At 40.1% G+C, this 19,156-nt stretch overlaps 1 protein-coding gene across 1 annotated transcript; it reads left to right on the forward strand.

Moving 5' to 3' along the window:
* Positions 1-1,258: 1,258 nt before the first annotated feature.
* Positions 1,259-3,916, forward strand: LOC105278916 (uncharacterized protein K02A2.6-like). Its single transcript, XM_026969266.1, has one exon. The coding sequence runs from the start codon at positions 1,259-1,261 to the stop codon at positions 3,914-3,916; it is 2,658 nt and encodes an 885-aa protein (XP_026825067.1).
* The last annotated feature ends 15,240 nt before the right edge of the window (positions 3,917-19,156 follow it).

The following is a 19,156-nucleotide window of genomic DNA, read 5'->3' on the forward strand; positions in this document are numbered from 1 at the left end:
TTCTCTCATTAAGATATTTTATGATTCAAATATAAAAAGATGTCTTCTTGTCTTACGCTTATTCTCTTTTCTTTCCTTTCCTTTAAAAACGCTGTCAGAAGTTTCTCCTTGTCTCGTTGTACGAATCAAAGTGCATGTCGTAGTCAAAGATTTGTGTCAGTGCTCCAACATTATCAATCTGACCGGGCGTAAAACGAAGAAGACACAGAAACGTTTCTACGGCGTCTCTCTTTTACATTTTTCGCGCGCGGTGGGCGCCGTCTTAATTGGCGCATTCCATCGTGCCATGGACGTGAACTTATTCGGTTCACGTTGCGTCTTCCGATACTCTAATGAAGCAAATTTGCATTCATACGCGACCTGAACCGGCAAATACGGCGATACAATAAAACTGATCTGGCGTCTCTTGCCACAGTCCACGGCAAGATGAATGTGTCTGCTCAGCGGGCTCTCTGTTGCCGACTCGAGTCACACGATAATGATTCAAGCACAGCCTCAACCTGCTGCAAGCAACTGCAACAGATTCTGCGTATCCCAGACATATGTGCAGAAAATCCAGAATTTCAAAATTTCGCGATATTGTTTTGCATACAATATATTAAAAATCTAATCTGTGAGAATAATTGAGCTATTTATTGCAGAACTTCGATATAGAACTTCGAAATAAAACTGGAACCTAAGAATCAAGCACAAAAACGATAAATGATCAATTTTATTAAAAGGAATATAGAAATATATCCATATCACATTAATCAACGATAAGTCGCACTACAATATTTCTTCTATGTCTAATATTGTAAGATTCATAAGTATCAAAGCTAAGAGATGGCGCTAACTGAGCGGCCTGATAACCGGTGCCAATAACCGATAGCGGAAAGAATGCTAATTAGGGCCAAGGTAACAACCCTGCGTGACGACGTGCGATCCGAAGGACCGACACTCTCCTCGTGAAGTGCGATAGATTGGTCGGATCGAGCTATTGTACGGGAGTCTTGGAACAGTATTAGAATAAAGTACCAGTAACTATTCTTTGTAACACACAGTGTTCAATTTGCAATCCTTCGCTCCTTAGCGCTTACCTTTCCACGCGCGCCCTCGGAAAAACAGACATCCTGATAAACTAATAATCTTACATCGTCAGAAGTGGGATAAATTCACGGTTCGCGTCGGAGCAAAAACGAAGGATTTCGGAGTTACGCGGTTTAAGGAATACGTGTGATCGTCGCTAATGGTAGTGGTGACACGTGGCCGCGTAAATATGGAGCGGAGTAACTTGGAGCAGCTTACGCTGGAAGAGCTGAAAGACGAAGCTGCTCGTTACGGTCTGCCGAATCAAGGATCAAGGAACAGCTTGATAGATGCAATTATGACGCATCTCGAGAGGAACGGAAGAACATCGGAGCGGACGGAGCCAGTGGCCGGGCCAAGTGGCGAGGCGGTTGGAACGAGAAGCGACGGAGCTGCGGTTAAAGTTTCTCGGCCGCCGGATTCTACTCTGATGTTAACTCAAATGATGGCGGCGTTGAGTCGCTTGATGCAGCAGCAACAACAGGTAACACAACTGTTGCAGACGCTGTCTGCAGTAAGAGGAGAAACGCGCCGAGTTGAGGAGACAGAGGTGCGTGCAACGCAGCAGGTCCCCAGGGAATCTCCATCGAGGTCAACTCCTTCAGGCGTGGTAAGCCGGAGGACGGCGGAAGGATGGTCATCGGGCCCAGCAATCCAGGCAATCGCTTCGCAAATTCCAGAATTTGCGGGAGCGGAAGAAGATAACGTGTCCGCATGGGTGAGACGCGTCGATAAGGTTGCGGAAGTACATCAGGCTTCCGACGGAGTAATTTTACTAACGGCTTCTAGCCGTCTCACGAAGTCGGCACGCCGATGGTACGACGTGCAGGGCGGAATAGTGATAGAATCCTGGCAAGGATTACGAGCAGAGCTGACCAAAATATTTGATCGGAAGATGCCCTTCTACAAGGTAATGCAAAAGGTAGAAGCACGGAAATGGCTGTCCGGAAAGGAATCTTTTGACGATTATGCCATCGATAAACTCGGACTGATGCATCGGGTCGACTTAAAAGAGGTCGACAAGGTACATCTGTTGGTGAGCGGAATACAGCAGAGCTCTTTGCGAGCAACGGCATTATCGTTAGGGGAAGAGACAATCGAAGGGTTCCTGGCAAGGATGAGGAGCATCACGCAGAGCGTGGCGGAACAAGAAAGGAAGCCGGCGGCAGCAGGTTCGGCTGCGAGGAGTAAGGAGATCCAGTGCCACAATTGCGGGAAGAAAGGACACAGTCCACGAGAATGCAGCGCTGAAACGCAATGTTTTTATTGTAAGCAGAAAGGGCATAGGAGGTACGAGTGCCCTTCGCTGAAGAAGAAGGACCAAAGGCCAGCAACCAAACCACCAGCGGCAGCAGTCCAAGTAGCGGCGAGCGTGGACGAGGAGCCGAAGGAGACGGTGGCGATGGTGCAGACAGAGCTTCCTCGGTTGGTTCTTAGCGATCCCGTTGTCCAAGTCTGTAAGATGATGGGAGAAAACTGTGAGTTAACTGCACTGATAGATACTGGTAGTCCGGTCTCATTCGTAAAATTAAGCGCTTATAATCAATATGTTAGAGACAAGAATGTACTTTTGAAACCGTCGAACAGAAATCTTAGAAATCTAAGTGATCAAATTTTAGAAATAGATGGTATTGTTCGCGTGGAAATCTCGTTACGGCAGTTACCCGATACGAAATTCGAAGTAGATCTTTATGTTTTGAAAGATAATTCATTCCAAGGGGATATTATTCTGGGCCGCGAGTTTATAAAGGAAGAAAAACTTACTTTAGTTTATGAGCCTTCAGCTCGAGACGATAATACCGTCAATCTATTTTCGTTCTTACCTCTATGTGTTAATGATGAAGAAAGCGAGAGCTCGCTGGAACAAATAATTGAAAATAGTGTTATTGATTTCGATCACAAGGTGAAGGATAAGCTGATAGAAACAGTTTTCGAAATAGATAGAAATCAATATTCGCCTGTAAATGATAACTATACGGTTCAAGTCCGTTTGAAGGACTCTTCTGTGTACGCGTATGCCCCAAGACGCTTCGCGCAAGCTGAAAGAGTAGAAATACGCGAAATTATAGATGATCTGTTGAAACGTGGTATAATTCAACCTAGTGTATCGTCATATTGCGCGAGAGTCGTACTAGTTAAGAAAAGAAACGGAAAGACGCGGTTATGCATCGATTTGCGACCTTTGAATCTCAGAGTTTTTAAACAAAAATATCCATTCCCGGTAATGGAAGAATGTTTTGCTCAGTTAAGTAATAAAAAGGTCTTCACATTAATAGACCTAAAGGACAGTTTCCATCAGATAAAAGTACACGTGAGTTCCACACAATACTTTGCGTTCGCGACTCCAGACGGACAATACGAGTACACGTGTCTACCGTTTGGATACTGCGAGGCCCCCGCAGAATTCCAAAAGCGATTACGACAAATTCTCGAAAAATTAATTCGGGAAGGGAAGATTCTGTTATATATAGACGATGTGTTCATTGCGACGGAAACAATAGAACAGAATTTGGGAATTTTGAAAGAGGTCATGATAATTTTAAAAAGATATGGTTTCGAGTTGAATTATAAGAAATGTAGCTTCTTGAAAAGAAAAATAGAGTTTCTAGGATATTTGGTTTCAGCCGACGGGATAACGTTGAGCCAAAGGCACACAGAAGCGGTAGAAAACTATAAACCTCCGCGTGATAAATTACAATTACGTCGTTTCCTCGGATTCACTAATTACTTTAGAAGATTTATTAAAGATTACGCGGCAAAAGCGAAACAGTTGCAAAATTTACTTAAGAAGGACGTAGATTTTAATTTGAGTAACGAAAGCATGAAATTTTTTGAGTTACTTATGTGACAGTGTAAGTTTATTCCCCCAACGTCGACGTGATCCGGCTCATCGGAAGTATTTGTAATAATACAAATATTGTAAATATTTTATTATATATATATATTTATTTGGTAAATGTTCGTGTTTATATGTGGTTATATTTTTTCTATATACTATTAATGTCATTGAAATTCTTGAAATTATTGAAAGTTATCATTGATTTTTGAAACTGTTGTATGAATTGTTAAATTATTGTATTATATTATTGAATTGTTGCACTATAAACCTTGTACTGCTCATATTTCGACAAACGGGAGGTTCTCTCAATTCTGGTCACTGAATTGTGGACGAAGGAGACGCAGTGAGAAGGCGACCGATGTGGACGGGAGCGAAGAGAGAACAGCGAGGTGTGTTTCCACCCATAGAACAGACGAGAATGGACGATGACCAGGGGCGTATGCCCAATTATATCGACTGTCAGCATCAAATATCGATTGACATCGATCCATCGATGGCAAGGAACGCATGCGCAAATGACCGACGGCACCGTACCCGGTCTATGCGCGAAGGAGCAGGATCACCGTGTGGCACTCTTGTGATGGCTGTGCTTGTCTAAAGTTAACAGGATTCAGGAGTCAACTCCCGAGAAGCCGGATCGCTGTTTGATAAAATACTATCATCCGTAGACGGTTACAGTTGAGACTGCAAAATAATATACCTACTAAAGGCTGACAGAGTAAGAGACCTCCCGTCGTGAATTGTGAGTACTCTAAACTTGTACAATTCTGCCTAAAGCAAATTTATATTATATAGTAATGGAAGTTTCATCTAACGTTTTTATTTATTTCTCAATCATATCTTATCGATCGTCTATATTATGTAGAGTATAGTATTGTTCCGATAGTCAATATTATATAAAAAGGGTCCTCCCAATTATCCACCCCCTGAGACTTTATTAATTTTACTGGTTTTATAAAAATCAGTTGGCGCCCAGTACATATATCGTCTTAGTATATTTTAATAAATTAGCGACCTGACAGCCGCGGACCCGGCCGCGTCAGGTGAAGCCGAGTAACAAAAAAATACCGGTCGCACTTAAAAAGGAACTTCTTTGCCGTTGTTGAGCCTATATGATCCAGCCGCGGAGACTCAATTGCACACCGATGCGTGCTGCTCAGGATTTGGTGCAGTCCTGCTGCAAAAGCGACAGGATAATCTATGGGCGCCGGTGGCATACTTTAGCCAGGCGACGAATATGGCTGAAACCAAATACCATAGCTATGAGTTAGAAATGTTGGCAATCGTGCGGTCGGTGGAAAGATTCCACATATATTTGTATGGTATACATTTTACTATCGTAACGGATTGTAGCGCGATAGTATACGCCGTGAATAAAGCAAATTTAAACCCGCGAATAGCACGATGGACCTTGGCGTTACAGAATTATAATTTCAATATTACTCACCGACCAGCGGACAGAATGTTACACGTCGACGCGCTCAGTCGTAGCGCGGCTTACGTGAACGAATTGCCACTCGGAAGGGAACTAGAATTCCGACAGTTAGCAGACCCTAAAATTATAAAATTGAGCGAAGAATTAGAAGTTTGTGACAATAGTAACTTCGCGCTGGTAGATGGTTTGGTGTATCGGAAAGAAAACGAGCAACTTAAATTTGTGGTGCCCGATTCTATGATCACGAGTTTGTTAAGAGCGCACTATGACAATATGGCTCATGCGGGAGCAGAAAAAACGTTAGCGGGAATTAGACGAAGTTTCTGGTTTCCGACCATGAGGAAGAAAGTGTATGAATATATAGAAAATTGTCTAACCTGTCTCATGGCGAATACATCAACTCAGGGGACAGAAGGCGAAACTCAGCTCTACCCTTTGCCCAAAGAACCTCTTGAAATTCTGCACATAGACCATTTTGGTCCCTTGCAGGGATCAGCTGATAATTACAAGCACATATTAGTAATTATTGACGCTTTTACACGTTTCACTTGGTTATACCCCACGCAATCAACGGGAACAACAGAAGTGATTTGTTGTTTGGATAAATTGTTTAACACATTCGGAAGGCCGAAGGAGATAGTTTCGGATAGAGGTACGGCCTTCACGTCAAAGGAATTCAAAGATTTTGCATTGAAATTTCTCGTTAAACACAGATTAATAGCAGTAGCATCACCTTGGGCAAACGGTATAGCCGAAAGAATTAACAGATACTTGAAATCGGCGTTGACCAAATTAATCGATACCCCAGATGGTTGGAAGGATCGACTGGGGGAAATGCAATACATAGTGAACAACACTTACCATTCGAGTATTAAATCAAGTCCGGCCAAGTTGTTGTTAGGTTTCGAGCAACGAAACTACGAGGATCATTCTTTTGCGCAATTCACAAGAATGTTGGTCAACGTAGATTCAAATCTAGATAAGGAGAGAAAGATAAGTCGAGACGCGGCGAATCAAGCGACGGAGTTAATCAGGAATTACAATAAAAAGTATCACGATGACAATAGAAAGAAACCTTCGCAATACAATGTAGGCGATTACGTATTGATACGCGATATGCGAAGCAAGATAGGAGAAAGTAGCAAATTAAAACCAAAATACAGAGGACCTTACCAGATAGCGAAATGTCTTGGTAACAATCGATACGTCGTGCGCGATATTCCTGGTTTTAATCATACGCCAAAACCTCTCGATACGATCTTGTCTTCGGATAAGATCAAACCCTGGATCAGACTGCAACAATCAAATGATTAATTTGTAAGAAATACGATTGTAAGTACGTCATGTTGACACACGCACACGACAATAGGCAGCACTTGTTGGATACCTTTGTCCAAGTAGCCGAAATACTTTACGCGAGGGCGCGTTGTCAGCGAGCGCTTGAGATGAGCTAGTCGCGGAAGTCGGAGCGAGCAGTCTGAGATCGATAATCAAATGAATAAGTAGTGCGAGAATCCATAACGAGCGAATCATCCTTTGTCTGTATCAAGTTCGGTATTAAATATAAGATATTGTTGGTGTTGCTAAATCACAAATATTCTGACTATTCTCCATTCAAGCTCCCGATCCAAATCTACTCCAATAAGAAGAGATAATTTATAAGCATAATAACGGCTTATAGAGAAAAAAAAATATATTACAAATTGAAAGAATATGTATTTCGTAAAGGAAAAAAAAAAAGTATTAATATGTTAAGTCATATATATAATGTAGATTAAGTGTTTGATACTTAAATACTAAAAATATTATACTATAATTAGATAATAGTTATTTAGAAATAATAATAAAATGAGAATATATTATAAAGTTATGTTTATTACAATTTATAATCATCGAAAAGTTTACATACTTACCTAGTTTCAGCAGGAAAATGTGAGCGATGAAAGTGTTATACACGAAAAGAGTTATGTTGCGATGATTACGTTATGTTCACATTGTTAATAAAATATATATGTACAATTAACTTCGAGACGAAGTCGAAAGTCAGATTGGCCGAAGCTGTAAGATTCATAAGTATCAAAGCTAAGAGATGGCGCTAACTGAGCGGCCTGATAACCGGTGCCAATAACCGATAGCGGAAAGAATGCTAATTAGGGCCAAGGTAACAACCCTGCGTGACGACGTGCGATCCGAAGGACCGACACTCTCCTCGTGAAGTGCGATAGATTGGTCGGATCGAGCTATTGTACGGGAGTCTTGGAACAGTATTAGAATAAAGTACCAGTAACTATTCTTTGTAACACACAGTGTTCAATTTGCAATCCTTCGCTCCTTAGCGCTTACCTCTCCACGCGCGCCCTCGGAAAAACAGACATCCTGATAAACTAATAATCTTACAATATAAAGCAAGAATTTACTTTATCGCTCCACGTGCAGCTATTATATTATATTATATATAATATTATATTATATTATATCGTAAGAGCGATGCAATTCGAGCGATCAAAACTCACGGTAGTCGGACTTTGCGACAGTCTGACTTTATCACGAATAAAACTCATAGCGACCGTCCTACGTCTCAGCGCAGGAGGATAACGTCAAGCTCGGCTCTACGTAGCGGCGTGAGTGCACGCGCGTGAGCGCGCAAGGATATATATCACGGGGTTTAACTCCATTATCCATAAACTTCCTCGAGGGATTGGGAAAACTTCTCGACATACAACGCCGGTAGATTCGCAGACACAAAGGTAGACGGCAACGGTAGACGGTTGGCAGATAGTCGCCATAGGCAGCTCGCAGTTCGCGAGACGACGACGACGACGACGACGACGACGGTGGCGGATTCGCGGTCATAGGGAGCGGACAGAGACGGGACGGCAAACGTGGAGATCCGGAGAATGGGACCGTCGATATGAGGTCTCGTTACAGCGTGATACGCCAGTACCAACAAAGCGGTTCTGTCCGTCGGCTGAATACGCCAGCATAACTAACATGACCATGGGACTCTAGGAGTCCAATCAGAATGGTCCAACAAAGATACCGTTCTCTATCCATTGTACAAATCCTACTCCACTGCGCACTGCGCCGATAGTGTATCGAGGCTTTTCTCGATCTCTGATCGAGACGTGCTCCCCGAGAGCGCACATTGTTTGCGCGGTCCTAAATGTTGCCGAGTATGCTGACGAAGCTTTGCGTTATGCATAATGCATTCGCGCGCACAAGATAGGAAGAAATAAAGCACCCAGAGGGAGATACGTATAGATCAGAATTGCGAAGAACGAGAAAAAGACTTCAAAAGGAAAAGTAGGTAAAAAAGGTAGAAATTACCGAAGATAGTAACTTGCGTAGTGATAATCCGAATATTGAAGGAAGAAGCCTCATTCTTTAAATCTCTTCTCTCCCGCGCGCGCGTCTGAGGTTCGTTCATTTTCACCGAATTGACCACTTTCGCGCGAACGATCTTTAATTTTCCTTTCGTGTCGTGCCGAAGATTAGCACGGCGTAGTGCAGAACAAACTTCTGCTGCGCGCTGTCCAAATTAAAATGTCGAATTAATCGACAGGCGTACCTTTTATGCGCTGGCAAACTGTCGACCGTTAGTCATCTCAATCGCCCTTTTTCCCTGGCCTTCTTTCCGTTCTCTCTCCTTCTATCTCTCGCAAGAAAACCGACGTTATCTGACGTAGCTTGCCTCGTTTTAGAGACCGTCGAACGATAGAATGGAGGAATTGCCGATGAGAAAGAACGCTCGGAGTGGCGCAATTACAGGGATATGTACGGTCGGTTTCGTTCAAACGACGATAATACGCTGCGAAGAAAAGAATTTACGGACGAAAGCGACGAGATAATTAATCGCCGTACCGTGGCATCCTTTATATTGACGACACGCGTCATGATCGTCCTATCGATTTCTCGCCTGACGTTGGGATCATCTTACCGCAGTAATAAGAGCTGTCGATGAGAGAACAAAAGGAGAATGGGTTGTCAGCGAAGAATGAATTACGGGAAATATTTGAATCGTTAATTGAACTTATCTTAATCGTTGAGCTATGCGTCATATACGTATATACCCAGATAACACACAATGTTCTATGAATATTCTATATAGCTTCGAATATACTTCTTTGAGAATATTCTCAAAGAAATCATCCATACACATTTGTAGAATATCCTTATTTATACAGAATAGTCTATAAATCTGCCCACAACATTTAAAATATCAGCAATACGAATATATCCTTTACATATTCTATAAATATTCATAGAATATTCAAATGTATTGAAAATGTAGATGGCGTTCAGAAAGCACAGGAAATACCAACTCATAACCTAATCTCTTTTTCGTTTCACTTTCACGTGGAGCACTGGCAAATTACCATACGCAAATTGGCGACAAATTATTTTACGTGTTCATATATAGTGTTCATTTTGCAAGTGTTCAAGTGTTCATGTTTGAAATATATACTATGTATATAAATTATATTTATTTTTCCATCATTGATCAGTTAGATGCAAATACATATGTTGATAAAAAAAGATAAAAAATAACATCAAAATATGTTTCATCATGTTATATATAAGTCATCCTATACATAAGTTGTAATATACTAATTTAGTTGTGAATTTATATATACATATATTATAAATAATCAATTGCAATCTATCCTATATTATAACTATTTTTATTATATGTATATGATAAAACATATTTTGTTGTTTTCATTAAGGCTGCGTCCCAAAATTTACTGTCAGTACTGGAAATCTATAGTTTATGTCACGTATACTATATATTATACTATATAAGTATATGTGACATACACTATAGATTTTTAGTACTGACAGTGAATTTTGGAAGAACGCAGCCTGAATATAATTCAATTGTAGAATATTCTGTAAATGTTCTTTAGATTGTACTAAACAGCTTCTATGAATATTCTTGAAATATGCTAAAGAATATTCTTTGGATCTATCTAGAATATTTAAATTGGTCTCATTTCAACATTTTATGTAGATTTATAGAATGTCTTCTAGTACATTTTTAGAATATTCTTAATATTCTTGACGCATATTCATTGAATGTTCATAGAAAGTGTTTGTGTTATCTGGGTATATTCAAGTAAGTGAATTTTTTTAGACTTGTACAAAGTACTGATCAATAAAATTTTCAAAAATGATTGAAGGATTTGTTGTTAATCTTATCTTGACTTTTATGTGGAAATGAATTTTTAAAAATGTATTGCATTTACTATTTCTAGTTTATCTCACTGCTACTGTAAATCAATAATATCTCTCTCTCTCTCTCTCTCGCTTAAAAAAGTTTTTTACGCGATTTTTCATCTTCTTTTATGAATCATAAAGAATCAGAGAGGCGCACGTTGGCTTACTAAATTTTAATCTGCATACGCCTATCACTAATTTTCTAAACAAGATTGCCTAGGTTTTTTTGGCGATGCAACAATATATTCTTCACGCGTCAGTTAAATTGTGAAAAAATGCCGTCGTTCGGCAATCCTTGCCAAAATGGAAATATTTATACGGCCGTTACACAGTATGCATAAATAATAAACGGCGACGAACGCGTCATGTCAACGGGACGCTTTGCGGGATTGTCGAGAGCAGCGTTTGCGCGTATCCCTCGAATGACAGTCATATTAGCGCAACGTGCATCCGCGGTTTGCAGTATCTGTTACATTGTACGCAGTCAGCCTCAACCTATCATTCTAGCGAGCTGTATAGTAAATAAATTGACCAGGATAATGCTAATACACGATTTATAGTAACCGCGGAACACGCGCATGAAACATGATTTTTCGTTTATTTTATTTTGTGGATTGTAATGAATTATCAAAGATAATTATAAATTCATGGTATTGGTATTGTGGTATTTACAATTTAAGAATGTATATAAATTAATAATTATTGGATAAACAGTCTGATATTGAGAAACATAACAATAATATATTATTATTATTATGTTTATATATATAATATTATTTTTATTTAGAAATTAAGAATATCTTTGTAATAGTACATTTCGCGACTGAAATTAAGAGATTCTTATTATTTATTATTATAATTATCGAGTAAAATTTTGTATAAAAAGATTTGATATATGTATAAGAGTAGATACTGTTTATAACATATATTTTTACAAAACTTATTCCTCTTCAAACGAAAATTATTTTTATTCGCATGTAAGAAATGCTAATTATGACACAAAAAAGACAGATTAAATTAATTCAAAAGTGCCTTTGCTACAATCGCAAGGTAAATAATTCTAGACTTCAAAATTGATATCCTGAGTCCACGGATGAAAGAGGATTGCACACAGGTCATTAGAGAGGATTACCACGAATGTGTCAATAAAGATCGTCCAGCAGCTTCCGAGGTGAAGCGCGAGGGCTCTAAATCCCGTAGTGATTATCTGCGATTCATTGGTGACCAGGGATTTCTTAATGCGACGAGTTACTCGATAAATTAATCTGCAGCAAAGTTTTCGTCCCCAGTTAATTAGTAGCCACCGGCGATCCTGCTGCTGCATCCTCGGTGCTTTGAGCATTAATTAAGAATACTTGATATAAATCGTGCGTACATAAATATCTATATCGAACGAATTTTAAACTATTAATAAAAATCATACAAGATAATATAACAGAAACTATTATATCTATTGTTTATTATTCAAACGTAAATTCACGAAACTTTTACGAAACGTCTCCGGCAAAACGTCATTAAATTACAAGAATCATAAAATTAACAATTCCTTCAACCATCCTAAAATTTTGACTATGTAACTTATTTAAAGTTTCACTTGATTATATAGAAATATCGAAATATTGTTCATTAATTTTATCGATTATTTTACGTGAAAAATGTCCTCGGGACTTTCTAAGTTCCAAGACAGAAGATGTGAAGATAAATCGACCATTATTGAGGAGGTATTTTATTATCTTATCCATAATCAAAAATCTGCTTTCAATGTACGTGAAACCTTTCGTTGCTTTTCGCGTAAAGATCCACGCATATTACCACATGCTCTATCTCTGACATAACCGTCGCGTAACACGTAACACCAGAAGGACCGGGGATAATTAAAATAAGAGCCCGAGAGTTTGCCCGCTGAATGCTATCTTAGCGTCGCGGTTAACCTCGCGGAGGGATCCAATGGCATTTCGGCTCAACCAACACGCTCACAATTGGCAGGTACACAACCCCTGTGCCTTGGATATGCACTTGGTACTGAGGATTCGCCTTCTACGCTTTCGCTGACACCATACACCGGGCTAACTTGCGGCAGACTTTAGAGTTTAGAGTTTAGTTAGCGGCTGGGTCCGCATCTCATGTTAGTCTGATTACTTGGAGACCGAAATGTGTGGCTTGTTGTTTCTACCCAGATAACAACCGGCATATACCGAGGTGTCGGCCTTTTCAGAGAGGGAAAGAGGATAGCAACGGCAGGAGAGAGAGAGAGAGAAAGAGAGAGAGAGAGAGGGGCAAAGAGGGAAAACGACAACAGTTATAATGCGTTTCCTCGATGTAACTGCGATCCAATTAAGGCTACAGGATTGTTACATAGTTGTAACGATGATAGATCATCCAACATGCCGCGCGAAACCGAAATCGTATGCATTTCTATTGGTCGCCGCTAATGACAACTGCATATTGGATTTGGTCGGAAAACTATAATCATCTACATTTCCTCTTTATGCATAAGAACAAAAACGTACGCACTCAACGAATTGCAACGTTGAATACAAATGCTAATACATGCATTTCCAGATAAATTTTTATCTTACTTTTCTCACGAAGCACAGCATCCGTTCCCACGTTCTCGACATGCAGCTTCAAATGGTAGGCGTTTGTGAATCGAGCACATCTTTTTTGATACATGGATTTTCGTTTAACGTCTATCTGCGTTAAAAGCTTTCCACAACACCGCCGAAAGTTTTTCTCGGCTCGAGGCTAGACTTACCGCCTTCGATTCAATAGGATATGAATAGGTATCCCTGCCCGAGTGCCGCGGAAATAATAAATGACTTCCTTCTCCGACCATAAGAACGATCTTTTCGCGGATGAAAAATAATGAAAGTTTGACAAAAGGAATTATAGATTACGATGTGAACTATCGCGTGTCCAGAACACGCGGCTACTTTCTATCTGCGCCAATTATAACATGGAAGTGCATTCCTACGTCTTGACTGTCGAAACTTTATGAATTAAATATTTACCTAGCTGTTTTCTACGTGGACTGCTTGATATATATACACGATCCAAGACTATTAATCTTTCTACCTGTAATTACGTAAATTATTTAAAATTCTTAAACTTCCGAGTCACGCGACTAACGCAAGAAAGCGCTTGAGAACGTCACAAAGAGATGCCTGAAAGAGAATATCATAATTTCCTCTTTAGGTTTCCAGGCTTTCAACGATTTTTCTGCAATTCTTTTCTTTTTAATTAAAGGGAAAATGAATCAATTTGTAATATATCTATCGAATAATTATCGTTTCGAGATTTGAATCAAGTCTTCAGTGAGTTATCCGGATGGATATGCAGAAACTTTTGCTATATCTTATCACAGACACAAGGGCACATAGTCAATATGCCATTATTCCAATTTATAAGCTGTCGAAACCCGAAAAGCCGCATCGTAACGGAACATAGCTACAACAGGGAGACTAGGTGAAGTTTCACGCTTGCCGTTGCCATCTGCACTAATCGCGAATCTGAACGCTGCCGTCTAATTCAATGTAACAAAGTTCCGTGCCGGACTGCCGCAAGTTTTGCGCACCGAAATAATCGTTACGTAAACAACATTTGGGATTACACACGCAAATGGCCAAGAAACTTCGAGCGCAGGCCTTACCAGACAAAGGACGGTAACGACTATAGTTACTCGAAACATCGGTACCTACCTGCGCGCAGTCATGAATCCATGTAATAGAGAATATTTCTAAGGAGCAAGTTAAACGCGTTTTTGAAAGCGGAGAGTATCAGGATCATATGTTCTCAAAGAACGATTCAGCGTGATAATCGCCTCCGTTATTAAATCGAAAGTAACAATACAAAACTAACACGTAGAACTCATCGTTGTACCGCAGAAGTACAGCGCACTCTTTATTCGCAGAAAAGCTATTTCTCTTACTTTTTTGAGAAAATATCTTTTATAATATAAAAATTCCTTTACATTCATCACAGACACACACACACACACACATACAGAGAGAGTATTTTTCAGGTTTTGTTCCTCAATAATTACACGTGCATGATAGATAATTGCGATTTGCAAAAGTTTCTCCTCTATTTTAAAGATCTAGAAATCTTGAAAGATATTTAACAATCTCTTTACAAATATACATCTTTACAAATATATCGTGTGAGAGATTCGCTCGTTTCAACAATAGATCGTTAATTCTCACCGATTTTGTACGCCAACCAAAAGCTGCATAGGGCGCGAGCGCAAAATGAACGCGCACGGGTCAAGTCCCTTTACCGCAGCCAAATGCATTTCTACATCGCAAGTGACCATTTCCATACCGAGCTAACTAAACTGCGCGCACCCTGTGTGCTTACATCGAACGAATTCAAGCCTGCAGCAACGTTAGGAATTCATCCGGCCTAGTGTAGCCGAGCTCGTGTTCGCGCGCGTGCAATATTCACAGTTGCACGCGCGTACCTTGAATGGGCTCGAAGCGTGCGGGTGCGGTGGATGCATTTCAAATCAAGCGATAAATTTAGCGTCGCTGTCGTCTAGGAGCGACTAAACGTGCGGTGCCGCAATTCAGGACGTGTTACGTAGCGCGAGCAGGGAGGACGGAAGGGTAGAACGCGCCCTTTGAACGCGTCGGGACCCAGGATAATTAAACGGCAAAATTCTCGGTCTTCTCGCGTGCACCAAAAGAGCGAGCCTCTCTCCCGCCCTCTCTTTCTTTATTTGCTCTTCTGTCCTGTTTCCTCTTGTTGCGCGAGCGCACAACAAAAACTACTTTACACGTAATTAAATGAAGTTCGTTTCGGTGAAAAACGCGCGCGAGTCGCGACGATGTTTCTGACAATGCGTTTTGTCACCGCGAACTCGTTACTAACTTTGATAATAATTGTATAGCTTCTACGCGCCCCCTCCCCCTCTCCCGCCTGTAACTTGCGCGCCGCAGACTGGAACGTTTATTCCAAGTGCCGCGTTAATTATTAATATGTGCGGTTAGACGTGGGGAGTTTGTTGTGAACGGCCGACACGTTTACGCGACAGGATACGTTCGGCATTACATTTTTACGGTAATTCCTTTCGTGACGGGCTTGCTCTCCACGGTGGTTACCTCACGCGTAAAGTTATATCAATGCAATCAAACGATTAAATAACAACGCTTCGCAAAATTATTTATCCACATGTTTAATACAATAAACATGTTTCTTATCAGAAATATCTTTCATCTTTGTACAACCTCGCAATAAAAATCTCGATAAAGCCTGATCGATAATTGTTTGTTATCACTCAAGAAGAAAATGATTAAAGCAGAGAGATTAATACTTGTATTCCCACCCATCAAGATTGATACCGTCGAGTTCGCATTAGGAATTGCAGTTGCGGAAGCGTATAATAAATACGGGCTGATGTAATAGAAGACGATGGAAAACGCGAGCTCTCCTACCGCGCAAAACTGCGAGCTGTCGTCCATTAATTACTTCCTAAGCGGACAGAGACACTTAGTTCTCGAGATGTTGTAGGATCACGAGGCGGGAAAAAACGCGAAGTCGACGGACGCGAGAGGAAATGCGAGATAAAGCCCTCGTGTAGCTCGTATTATGTAGCAGTTTAGCCGAGACGTTGACAAATCGCTCTCGCCGAGAGCGATTCATCCGTTTCACTCTGTGCGGACGCTTCGTGTCTTGTTCGATCGACATTGAATATTGTTCGACTACTGCATGCCGATAGGCCAGTTTAAAATAAACACGCCGTTCCATAAATCATTATTTCCACCGGCTCGTATCGCGAGATATCGCACCCGACCAACTTCGGGAGCACATCGATGCTCGTGCTGGCGAGTTATCGGATGCTCGCGGAGTGCTCTGTCCATTTTAGTTGTTCCCGCGTTTCCGTCCCGCTGGGAAATTTACGATCGATCGCATCTTAAATCTTCGACGTTTGACGTTCCTCCGGCGAATCGTAAATAGCCGCGTCTGTTGCTTAAGTAAAGAACATGGATGAAAGATAAGAAAGGGGAACAGAGCGCGATATAGCGGTGCAAGTGAAATAAATATACAAATGTGGCAAGGGAGTCGATCGATATGATGAATAAAATCGAAATTCAAATCAAATAATGAAATGGGAAGAAATTAAATTTGTTTCCGTGCTTCCAGGTGGTTCACGTCTTCTATGTGAAACAAAGTCTGCGTAAATAAGATGTAATCACATATACGTAATAGTGTGATCTGATTGTGACTATAATCCATAGCACAATCTTGCACTAGAAGCGCGAGATATCGCTGACGACAATACTGCACGACTTTGTTACTGCCGTTACATAGCAAATATTAGATTCATATATCTGTGATGCGAATAGAATGTGATACGAATAAAAAGAAGCATGTATCATTGTTATATTTAAAAATGAATGATATTTAAAAAAGAATAGATATATACTAAATTTATATAATATTTTTATAGAATAAATCTTTTAATTGATTGATAGATATCATGTTAACAATTTTATAATATTTGCAGTGGTACGCTGTACCACTAATACTCTTTTGAAAATATTTCTGAGCTTTTATATCACAATGAATTTAGACACAAATTGAATTGGAACACAAATAATTGGGAAATTGTGATCAATGGTGTTTTACGATTTTGAAGCGGTATAGCATCACAGAAACGGTTTGTGATACAAATTCAACATTATAAAAATAGTTAGCTTAATTAAATTGGATATCAATACTCAAAATTTGGTATTAAATGGTTTAAAAAACTTTTTTAGCTGTATAGCTAGAAGTTTTTCAGCTTTTCGGACACTCCAGTTTCCAAAACTTTTTAATATTATTAGAAGAAGAAAGGAAAGTTAACTTTTCGTCTCGAAAAGAATTGAAATGAGCACAATTATTTTTATTAAATGTATTCGCTTTCTATAAGACCACTTATGTAGATTATGACTACAAAATTGACATTTTATGCACATCGAGCTAATACTTAAATAAGATGCTTCGAGATGTACTCAGTTCAAAGGTAGGGTCTAGTTCACGGCGAAAAGCTGTGGTCGAGAACTCGGCAGTAACGTAAAGTTTATAATTACAGTTAGCCAGCGGCCTCGAATGCGAAATTAAAGCGTGCGGTTAAATATAGAGCCAAGAGAAGCACGCGGCTCAACGCTTGCGACGCCGCGGGACAAGCGTTCTTCTAACAGTCACTTCGAAGAGAGAAGAGTGAAGAGCGAGTCTTTAACCCATTTAACATTTACGAACCAGACTCGACGTAGGTTTCTAACCTGGTTTCTAACTAGACGTATCCGCACTTCTTTTTTCAATTAATTAAAAAGGCGAATATATATTAATAACATATAATAATATAATGTAATAAATAAATATAATGCATATAAAATAATAACTGTAATTCGCAGATTACTTTCCTAATACTTCCAAGTTTCACCAATAGTAAAACGAAAATTGAAATCCACATTAACGAGTACTGATAAAATGAAATTATGTATGAGTTATAAAATTATGAGTAATTAACACGATAATTTATTTATTAAAACAGTCTTTACCTGTACATCGTTAATCTTTGAATAATTAGTTCCTTTATCAATTCTTAACGATTTTCGACAATGAGAAGATTCATTAAAAAAGAAAATCGTAAGCATACATTTAATGGTAAAATATGTCTTTCTTTTCCACTGCCAGCTGAAAGACGATCGCCGGTGGTTTTGAGATCTGCAACATGGAACTGGCCGCGCCAATGCACTGCTACCTTATTCAAATAATCCGAATATATTAACCGGGATCTCATGAATACCGGGGATACCATTTGACGCGGGCATTTTTACGCCGACCGGTGCACGCTAAATGGCTTTATAATGATGGCTTACGCACCGCACTCACGTTGATCTTCCCTGTCTCTTCGCGTACCCTCGTTGTCGGATCCTCCAGGTGATTTCGGATGGAACGACAACGGAGACACGGCCACCCCTCTTTTTTTCTACCCTTTGCATTTTTTCGTAATTTCCAAGTTAATCGACCGTCCCTCGCAGAAGTACGTGAGCTATCTATCGGACGTATCGCCGGCACGTAGCTCGCATGCAAATCACGTGGAAGATTCTCTCTTCCTCTCGCGTGCGCGCTTCGCAATACAAAATGCACTTATATCTCCGCTGGTATACCGGCCAACGGGATGGAAATACTATTTAGGAAGCATTCCCGGTCGGATGAGGGCCGTTCTTTATCGCGAACTCATTTATTGTCGGCATGCGCCAGAAAATATCGCGTCGCTCGTTAAACGGAATACCGAGTAACGCTAGAAAAGACGGCGATGGGGATTGTAATTATGGGCGACAGCTTCGTCATAGCGAACGTCGTTAGTCGTGAAGGTGATGCTGAAAATAGGCAAGTATTTGGAATATTGCGAAATATTTTAAAAGAATAACGTAGAGTTACAGCTGAATTGATCTTCGTATTTCCAGAAAGCGATCATCAGACAAATGAGTTTTTCATTTTATCACGCCTTTCTACTTAGGAACAATCTCACTCTCGGTAAGTGTTGCATTATTGAAATTTGCACGCACAATGCACTAACATTAGCAACATATAAAATTTACACGTTAACA

Source organism: Ooceraea biroi, chromosome 4 (genome assembly GCF_003672135.1).
Source record: "Ooceraea biroi isolate clonal line C1 chromosome 4, Obir_v5.4, whole genome shotgun sequence".
Taxonomy (NCBI): domain Eukaryota; kingdom Metazoa; phylum Arthropoda; class Insecta; order Hymenoptera; family Formicidae; genus Ooceraea; species Ooceraea biroi.